The 11,090-nt window shown below is 42.4% G+C and overlaps 1 protein-coding gene across 1 annotated transcript in view; it reads left to right on the forward strand.

The window, feature by feature from the left end:
* Positions 1-3,611: 3,611 nt before the first annotated feature.
* LOC124006304 (chordin-like) overlaps positions 3,612-11,090 on the forward strand; it is a 33,727-nt gene continuing 26,248 nt past the window's right edge. Inside the window, 6 exon segments of the mRNA XM_046316235.1 lie at positions 3,612-4,062; positions 6,547-6,650; positions 6,913-7,039; positions 8,791-8,937; positions 9,341-9,458; positions 9,586-9,673. Of these exon segments, the coding sequence (XP_046172191.1) occupies positions 3,903-4,062; positions 6,547-6,650; positions 6,913-7,039; positions 8,791-8,937; positions 9,341-9,458; positions 9,586-9,673 (744 nt within the window). The 5' untranslated portion in view covers positions 3,612-3,902.

An 11,090-nucleotide genomic window follows, 5' to 3' on the forward strand; every position in this document is an offset into this window, starting at 1 on the left:
GGTATATTCACACCTCCAGTATAATCCAGCCAGCAAACAGGATGCGGTCCCGAACGTGTGCCAGTCAGACGGAAAGAGGATGGAGTGAGGGGGTTTCTGGGGAAGTAGGCCTACACAAATGAAACATGCGCTGCCTTGTTTATGCACTTTCGGCTGTCTGTATCACCATCAGCAAATACACAGAGAAGAGGCATGATTGCATCAAAAGCACCAATATGTTCTCACATAGGCCTACATAGCGTCTCTGTTTCTTTGATCTGGTCATATTTTAGGCCTCGGGTATGTCCTATCTTCAGGGAGAACATATTACACAACACTTTGACTATAAAAATAGGCATGGTGTCTGGTTTATATTAGGTTGGGTCTTATCGGAATTGTAACCTTAATCACTCTCATAAAACGCTGGTCACGGTTAATTGATTGTATTAGAACGCAATCAATGTTTTTTGGCAATGACTTCAGACGCGTGCGCTCTCTCTTTCCTTTTCCCTCTCATTGTCTCTTCCTCTCGCTCCTCTCTTCTTTAAATTAAACCACTAGTCAAGGCTTAGCGGAACGACTGTAAACTGCTGACTAAGCTACTTTCATTCTTGAAGTTGGTGCGAGAATGAGACTCATTTTTAAAAAATCGTCAGGTAAGGACAAACCCTACACTAGCTACCGAGGTGGAGACTACTTTTCAACCCTGAATCCGTTACTTTTACATATACAATAATAGGAGGCTGTACAATAGACCCAATAATATGGCAACATTAAAGAATGTCTTACAACACCCAGAATCTATAAACCAGATGTATTATCTCAGGCATACACACACACACATCATTTTTGGAATTCAGAAAAGTGCACCTACTATGTAGCAATCCATGTGTGTGGGGAAATACACAAAAGCTCCCCTCATTACTCTGAGTGTGACCCGCATAATATAAATGTGTGGTGTTAGCTCCAATAGACAATTCGCTAGCCAGTCTAATGAATTGGTCCGTGTAGCAATAAATAAAAGCGGCGGTTATCACTTCGTGATGAAGTGCAAATAGACCATCATCGATTCCATTTCACGGGTGCGCGAAGTGGACGGAGGAGAGGGGAACCCGCGTGTGAATTCACTCACCTAAATGGAAGTCTCTCACAGCCACATAATGTGACATATGCATAATAATTGCACGCTGTCCTCACACATACAACTTCGCTATCTCCAACAGTGCAGTAATACCTAGCAATACAAAACAATACACACAAATCTCAAAATAAATTAAAAGAAGGAAATGAAGAAACAAACCAGAACAAACAATGTCAGGAATATAAATGTAATGTATATATACTACCAGTCAAATGTGTGGACTCCTACTCCAGTGTGTTTCTTTATGTTTTACTATTTGCTACATTGTAGAATAATAGGGAAGACTTCAAAACTATGAAATAAAACATGGAATCATGTAGTAACCAAAACAGTGTTAAACAAATCCAAATATATATTTGACTGGTGCTGTATTTGTGTACTTTATATGTACTTTCACCACCAAACTGGCATGTCCGATCTGTACTTTTTCAATAATAATGTTTATTTGCTCTTCAATTTCGGCTACAATGTCTGTCTATAGCATAAACACAAGGGGACAAAATAAGTCAGTTTTATTCCAATGCTTTGCCAGATATTTAGGGGTTCCCACATTCACTTCTATCTCCACCTACACTGGCGCTGGGGAACTAGCCATAAATACAAACGGATGCAGAAAATAGAATGCAATTTTATTCAAATAGCCTAAGACTAGTGATGGCACAATTATCATATAATAATACTACCGACAATTATAGACAATAACCATGGACCCCAAAAATATACTGACATAATTGTCTTAATATATTAATTTTAGGAGAAGAGGGGATTGAACTTCATACCGTATGCAAGTAGATCTAGCTTACCCAATAGCAGTTTTTCATTTCTACAGTTTTTAAAATGAGTAGAACACCACAGTTGGGAGGAAAAGCTTAATTCGTGTTTTGAAGGGTGTCGCCAAAGCTGTGTTGTGTGCATTAGGTATGATGTCACATTTTCAGAGATGCATTATTAAAAATATATATATATTTTAACTAGACAAGTCAGTTAAGAACAAATTCTTATTTACAATGACGGACTACCGGGGAACAGTGGGTTAACTGACATTGTTCAGGGGCAGCACGACTGATTTTTACCTTGTCAGCTCGGGGATTCGATCCAGCAACAATTCGGTTACTGGCCCAACACTCTAACCACTAGGCTACCTGCCGCCCCAAACACAGTTATGAAGCATTAGGCCTGCAAAAAAAAAAAAAAATCGACAATAACCGTTACCCAAAATGTAATAATAGTCACAGCCCTACCTAAGACTTTAGAAAACTTTAATTTGGATAAAGGCCTATGCTTCGAGACATCGTTGTCTCTTTCTTTTCATAGTTGTTGTTTATAGCACTTGTTAGAGACAGGGTCATTCGGGCAGAAAGGGGACGTTCTGGTTTCTTATTGAATGGGATAGGTTATCGCCATTGAGCATATTGTATCGTCATGTTTAGCATGTGGATGGATTGGGGAGGGTTTAGAGGCGAGAGACCTGCACCGTCTCCGGAGCGCGACAGACAAAGCTACAATCAGTAATAGATATATGGTTCTTCTCTAAACAGCCTGATTCACAGCCTGACCCCCCCCCTCAAGTTTGACATTTGTTATTATGTGCCATTATTATTTTGATTAATCTTATCATTACTATATTATCATCATATGTCTAATTGGAGGTGGTTGTCCTGTACTTACACTCACAAAGGGATCATTACTGTTCCACAGAATGACTGAATGGCGAGACTCTTGCTGTGAACTTATACAAATAAATCTCCGTGCGCACTTCACTGTAAACTTGACCCGCCGAGCGCTCGTGATGCCTCGGTAGGGACCATGCCTGAAGCCTCTTGCACGCATTCTCGCACCTACGGAACATGGAGGAGTGGGAAGCATATCGCTAAACTTAAAAGAAATGTAAATCAAGTGTTTTATTGTATGTCATTTTCACTTTTATAACAATAAGAGAACGTTTCCGTAAACAAAATAATAAAGAATGTGAGTCGATATTGTCGATGACTTCAGCCATTCTTCTTCAATGAGAACAGGCTACACAAATAGGCTACACAAACGTATGAATGTTCAGGTAGGAATGGTAGGTATTTGAAGCTGAAGTTAATTTGGCCAAAATAAATAAAGTGTTAAATAAAAAAGGGCATTCTGTGATATAGAGGATCAACACAGATTGAAATACGTCGCCCGAGCTATTCAAACAATGTTCATTTGTTTCTGTTAAGTCACTTATGTCTGAACTCTAGAAGCAGTTGTATAAATACAGAACAGGCTGCACACACAGAAACCAACATTCCTCCCTAGCCTACTGTAGGCTACAGCCCTGAAGATTCCCTTTTCCTTCACTAGGTGTTCACATTTTACATGGAATTAGTTTAGGGGTATGGGCTCTAAGACCCCTGTTGACCCCCCCCCCTCCTAACACCACCCACTCCTTTCCTTCTCACCCCTCCCTGCCCGTGCCTGCTCCAAGTGTCCAGGGAAAGTATAAAGTGGGAAGGGACCCGCAAGGACGGGACATACGCTTCTGGGCTGGTACAGTCATTGCCTCGGAAAATCTCCAACCTCTGGTCACTTTCTCTGCTTCTCTCTGTTGCACAACTTGGGAGTCTTTATTTCCGAATAGGAATAACTTCAAGACCATCAACAAATAGGCGACTTGAATGCTGACCTATTCCTGATTATTTAGAGAAGGTTTATTACTGGAGTGACAACTTACGTTCACGTGAAAGCTTCTAAAAACGAAAGGAAGAAGTTTTCAAGAACAAAAAGGGAAAAGAGCAACCGGAGCCAGTTTGGGATGCTACCACTCGCCAGGATGCAGACTCGCAGCGCGCTGAGTTCCTTACTGTGCGTGATGAGCTGCGCGTGGCTGCACTCTGGACTGGCCTCACGGCATAAATCTCCCGTTCTGCCCATCCATTCGGAGAGGGAACCTTTACCATCCAAGGGCATGTCAGGTGAGCCAAGATGCTTCTTCTACTTCTTTTCAACCTACATATCTGAATTCAATGAATGGCCCCTGCTGCGTTTTGAATCCTATAGGCTAGCCTAGTGCTCGTTTGCTAATCTGCCAAATATAAATGTGAATGTATAGCCTAATGTCCATAGCTTTTTAAGACCGTCAGTAGATGATTACTTAGGCTACTACAGCCTATTCTTAGCCTATCATTTTGTCTAGCAAAGTTTGTCACTGCACAGCATCACCCTTATTATCAACCCAATCTTTTTGTTTGTTCTCTTCCTTAAATGTCCCATTGTTATGGTTACTTCATGAAGAATTTTGCAGAAAATATCTTAATCATAACCACCGAGAATGCCATCTGGTTCATATGCAGGGCTTTAAACTGCTTGTTTTTAAAATTGTATGAAATCAAGGGATTAGAGCAGTGTATTAACAACTGCCACTAATAACGTTTATCCAATTCTGGAAACTGTAATCAATCGGCTGTGCCAAGCAGTGATTTATATTGCAGTGAGTTGTGCGGGAAAGCATGGTGCTACGTCTAACTCTAACGCCACTGGACTGTTTAAAGTGTAGTCACTTAGTGAAAGAATAATACGAACCAGGTTGTTAGCAGCTACGGCAACCGCGCAATATCAAATCAACAGGAGTGAACTTGGCACCGGGGAGCCTCACCTCCAGGCTGCGGCGAACACCCATATGGAGCTAGGCAGGGGAGGGTTGTGGTGCAAACACTTGTTGCTGGGGCAATTGTTATGTAGGCTTTTTATAATGCAATACTTTTATTAATACTACTTTAACAATTATTTTGAAATACTGAAACCTAATCTATCAATTCGTTTCCATTACATAGCCCCTGGTAGGCTACCAAAAGCGCATTATTTTTATTTCTCTTTCCAAATGGCTTGGTGTTTGTTGTGTGAATGGACCTATTTTTTTCATTCATTTGAGGGTCCCCCGCACCATTTAAATGAAACAGGAGGCGTCGGTGAGCTCTGGAGCATGAGACATCCAGTAATGGAGTGATATGACATGTGAACTATGTAATGGAGTGATATGACATGTGAACTATGTAATGGAGTGATATGCCATGTGAACTATGTAATGGAGTGATATGTACTGTGAACTACGTAATGGAGTGATATGTCATGTGAACTATGTAATGGAGTGATATGCCATGTGAACTATGTAATGGAGTGATATGCCATGTGAACTATGTAATGGAGTGATATGACATGTGAACTATGTAATGGAGTGATATGTACTGTGAACTACGTAATGGAGTGATATGTCATGTGAACTATGTAATGGAGTGATATGCCATGTGAACTATGTAATGGAGTGATATGCCATGTGAGCTATGTAATGGAGTGATATGTACTGTGAACTACGTAATGGAGTGATACGTACTGTGAACTACGTAATGGAGTGATATGTCATGTGAACTATGTAATGGAGTGATATGTACTGTGAACTACGTAATGGAGTGATATGTACTGTGAACTACGTAATGGAGTGATATGTCATGTGAACTATGTAATGGAGTGATATGTACTGTGAACTACGTAATGGAGTGATATGTCATGTGAACTATGTAATGGAGTGATATGCCATGTGAACTATGTAATGGAGTGATATGCCATGTGAACTATGTAATGGAGTGATATGCCATGTGAACTATGTAATGGAGTGATATGCCATGTGAACTATGTAATGGAGTGATATGTCATGTGAACTATGTAATGGAGTGATATGTCATGTGAACTATGTAATGGAGTGATATGCCATGTGAACTACGTAATGGAGTGATATGTCATGTGAACTATGTAATGGAGTGATATGTCATGTGAACTATGTAATGGAGTGATATGACATGTGAACTATGTAATGGAGTGATATGACATGTGAACTATGTAATGGAGTGATATGTCATGTGAACTACGTAATGGAGTGATATGTCATGTGAACTATGTAATGGAGTGATATGTCATGTGAACTATGTAATGGAGTGATATGACATGTGAACTACGTAATGGAGTGATATGCCATGTGAACTATGTAATGGAGTGATATGTCATGTGAACTATGTAATGGAGTGATATGTACTGTGAACTACGTAATGGAGTGATATGTCATGTGAACTATGTAATGGAGTGATATGTCATGTGAACTATGTAATGGAGTGATATGCCATGTGAACTATGTAATGGAGTGATATGTCATGTGAACTATGTAATGGAGTGATATGTCATGTGAACTATGTAATGGAGTGATATGCCATGTGAACTACGTAATGCCAGCATACTTCTGATTTAAAGTTCAACAAAAGTATACTAACGCCCCAACCTCAGTTCTTATTAACTTAAGCAACCTAAACAGGGGGATGTTACAGGCCACTCACCAGTTTTACATGTTTATGTGGACTATACCAACTGCTAGTGTATTGTTGTCTTAATGGGTTCTTCTGGAATGATTGCAGGATGTTCATTCGGAGGAAGATTCTATTCTCTGGAGGACACTTGGCACCCTGACCTCGGGGAGCCGTTTGGAGTCATGCACTGTGTCCAATGTTACTGCGAGACAGTAAGTAACACCCTTCACAATAAGCCTAATAGAGTACATGTCAATCTTGGATAGTGGAGCCATTATGTAGGCCTATCAATGGACAGAAATTGGGCCTAAAATAACAAACAAATTAATTATGAATGAATCAATTACCAAAATCATCTCCAGATCTTAGTGCCCCCAAAATGACCCCATTTAACATATATCATCAGACCTGTGTGATACAGTTTTGAGGTCAGAGTCGGATGAGGAGTTGATGCTTCTTGTCTATTATTTTCAGCAAAGGGGTCGTAAGAGTAAGGTGTTGGGGAAGGTAAGCTGTAAGAACGTCAAGCGGGACTGTCCTGAGCCTAGCTGTGTGGACCCAGTACTGCTACCTGGACAATGTTGCAAGACCTGCCCCAAAGGTAACCCCTACTAGCCTACTAACTGTCCCTATAACTATATAGACTTGCCCAAAGGTAACCCCTACTAGCCTACTAACTGTCCCTATAACTATATAGACTTGCCCAAAGGTAACCCCTACTAGCCTACTAACTGTCCCTATAACTATATAGACTTGCCCAAAGGTAACCCCTACTAGCCTACTAACTGTCCCTATCACTATATAGACCTGCCCAAAGGTAACCCCTACTAGCCTACTAACTGTCCCTATCACTATATAGACCTGCCCAAAGGTAACCCCTACTAGCCTACTAACTGTCCCTATCACTATATAGACCTGCCCAAAGGTAACCCCTACTAGCCTACTAACTGTCCCTATCACTATATAGACCTGCCCAAAGGTAACCCCTACTAGCCTACTAATGATCTATCCTGCCCCATGTCTCCTGTTACCCCTCTCTCGCTCTCTCTAGGTCAGTTTCATTATGTTGTTCTCAAGAGAGGCTGATTGGTAATCAGTAGCCGGTCTGGTCTCGGTTGTCTCTCCTACTTGACTGTGTCAAATATGCTCATTCTCGCTCTCCTTTTGTTAATTTATCTTATTCCCTCTTTGTCACTCCCCCATTCACCCAAACTCACAATCATGCACCCCCTGCACCCCCCGCCGCCCACACACACACACCACGCACGCGCCTGCGCAAACATTCACTCACACGTGTTGGGCCTTATTTTCTCCATAGTTATTCAGCAGTGTGTTTTGGTAATGGAAAGTTAAGGTAAAGCCCTGGGTTTCTCTGAGGTGTGGGCCCCCAGCACTGAGACAACATTGAGTGTGTTTGTGTTCATGTGGGAAAATGTTGAGAGTGTGTGTGTCGTAGTGGTGATTTTTTGAAAAGCTTGGGAGTGTGTTGTGGTTGTTTCTTTAGGAAAAGTATGAGTGTGTGTGTCTAAATGTTAAAAAGCTTTGAGTATGTTTGTCTAAGTGATGGAAAACGGGGTGTGTATGCACGCATGCTTGTGTGTGTGTGTATATATATATATTCACTGGTGCACCTGAGGATACAGTATAGTGGAATGGAAGGAGGTGAGACTGACACTACACAGAAGCCCTAGAGCATGCCCTATGGAGAGAGAGAGCGAGAGAGAGAGAGAGCGAGCAGATAGTCTAGGAGTAGAGTGGATGACCTTGAAGAGATAGGTCTGGACTCTTTGATGATGTGTGTGTGAGTAAGAGCCTGTCTGTCTCATAGTGTGTGTGTTTTTTCTCTCAGTATGCTTTTCAGTGTGTCTGTATTTCAGTGTGTGTGAGGCACTGAAATGTGCTCATGGCATCAGGACACACAGTGGTTTAGAACAGCAGGTCATTGTTGGGATTGCACGTGAGTGTCACTCCCCCTCTGCTCCTCGGACTAAGAAACCAACCTTGCTACCGTGGCACCCAGACGAGCCAGGAGTGATCCAACAAGTGATTGGAAGAGACACCTGGAGAGAGAGAAAGAGGAGAGACAGACAGAGAGGGTGGATAGAGAGAAATAAGAGAGGGAGAGAGACAGAGATAATTAGGGAGGACAGAAAGAACTCTTGGCATTTCAGAATTATTCCTCTCCTCTATTTCACCCTGTCACGCTTTCTAGCTGTTTCACTCATTCAACATTTGCTGTGATTCTCCTTACTTTATGCCTTCATGTTAAAGTAATGCCAACCTGTAGGTGTTGTGTAAATAGCCCACCGCCTCACACGCGGTGCCCCTGGGTGTTGTGTTGCACTTGTCCAGGCGACGTGGACAGGAAGCAGGCAGAGGCGGTGTTTGATGGCTTCGAGTACTTCCAGGAGAAGGAGAAAGAGGATGACCTGCACAAGTCCTACAATGACCGCTCATACCTCAGCTCTGAGGACATTTCCTCTGGGGAGAGCCGCACTGGTGAGCATGCACACTCGACCACACAAACCCACTCATGCAAACACACATACTGTACACTCATGCATGGAAATACATCATTTACATTTAGTCATTAACATTTTAATCACTTACGGTAGTTTTTAGCGTTAAGTGCCTTGATCAAGGGCACATCAATAGATTTGGTCACCTAGTCGACTCGGGGATTCGAACCAGCAACATTTCGATTACTGGCCCAATGCTCTTAACCGCTAGGCTACCTGACATGGAAACACACACACATATTATACATGCAGTACATGGATATACAGTACAAGGATATACAGAGAAGGACACATTCTCTCACAGCCCACGTAACAAGGAAATTATTCCTCCATTCAGTCATTCTGAATTACATCTTTACTTAACTGTGTGTGTGTGTGTCCAGACTTTGTAGCAGTGTTGACGGGAGTGACAGGCTCCTGGTTACCCAGCTCCAGTGGTGTGGCCCGGGCACGCTTCTCTCTCACTAGAACCAGCCTGACCTTCTCCATCACCTACCAGAGGTAACACACACTGACAGGAAAAACTAACAATAATCATGTGATAATCATTAGTAATGACTAGTCTCTAACTTGATCAAATGAAATTGTATCTTTCTCTCCTGTTCTCCCTCCCTCTCTCCTCTCCTAGGATTGGGCGACCAAGCAGGGTTGCCTTCCTTGATTCAGATGGAAACACTGCGTTTGAGTACAAGACCCCTAAGAGAGACTCAGACATGGTAAGAGACTGGAACACTCTCTGTTCCTAGGTAGACTTTTCCGCAATTTATGTTTTTGTTGTGTGTCTATGTGTGTGTGAATGTGAGAAGACAGGGAGAGAAAGATGAAGCACCTCCATGATAAACGCACTCTCTCTGTGACTCTCCAGTCAAACTCTCACTCGCCCCCACATAATTCACCCTGCAATGATAAACACAGACGCTGCCACAAATACACAAACACGCGCACGTACATACAGACACACACACACACACACACACTCACAGCATTGTCACAGCATTGCCTTATCCGAATGTTGTCTGAATGTTGCTGAGGTAATCAGTTCTTGATTACTGTAAAATAACGCATGGAGCCATTCTCACAAACAGTTGATTTTATTGGGTGAAATGGAATGGACTGTTGGACTGAGAGGCACAAGGAACTGCCACAGTCACCTAACTTTACACAGAGTAAACACAGAGAAAGAGAAGGAGAAAGGAAGGTATAGTTTATTTAAGAGGGGAGCTGTGTGTGTGTGTGTCATCACCAGTGCACCATTTCCCATCTAAAGCCAAATTACACACGTAACATCATCACATTCGGTAACAACTTAAGTCAGGACCCCTGAATATGGGCCTAGAAAAAAATGTACTTATAATTTTTTTGACAAATGCCCCTATCAAGTGTCGAGTGCTAGAGGACCTTAGTGAAACCGCCCTGGGACGGCTAGGGGGAGGGTTTGTTGGCACAGATTATCTCGGGGGTGGTATTTAGTGCGTGACATTACCCCGTGCGAAGGAGACCGAGCACAATTATAATTAAAAGAGGAGATTATATCCTGGAGTCTGAGCTATGAGGTGTGTGTCCGTCATCACATTTCTTACCCCTCTAAGGCAAATATTTTTTCCGGAGGTTTCGTTGTTTGAGTCCAGAGTCTCGACGGGCTGATCTTTTCCACAGATGGAACTGTGTGTGTTGCAGAGAAATTAAACAGCATATGCAGACTGTTTTGAGTCAGTTTGGAAGCTGTAACTATGGCAGAATACAACACACACACACACTCAAACCCCAGCCTTAGCTAAAAACACCACACACACACTCAAACCCCAGCCTTGGCTAAAAACACCACACACACACACACACACACTCAAACCCCAGCCTTGGCTAAAAACACCACACACACACACACACACACACACACACTCAAAACCCAGCCTTGGCTAAGAACACCACACACACACACTCAAACCCCAGCCTTGGCTAAAAACACCACACACACACACACACTCAAACCCCAGCCTTGGCTAAAAACACCACACACACACACACACACACTCAAACCCCAGCCTTGGCTAAAAACACCACACACACACTCAAACCCCAGCCTTGGCTAAAAACACCACACACACACACACACTCAAACCCCAGCCTTGGCTA

Source organism: Oncorhynchus gorbuscha, linkage group LG19 (genome assembly GCF_021184085.1).
Source record: "Oncorhynchus gorbuscha isolate QuinsamMale2020 ecotype Even-year linkage group LG19, OgorEven_v1.0, whole genome shotgun sequence".
Classification (NCBI taxonomy): Eukaryota; Metazoa; Chordata; class Actinopteri; order Salmoniformes; family Salmonidae; genus Oncorhynchus; species Oncorhynchus gorbuscha.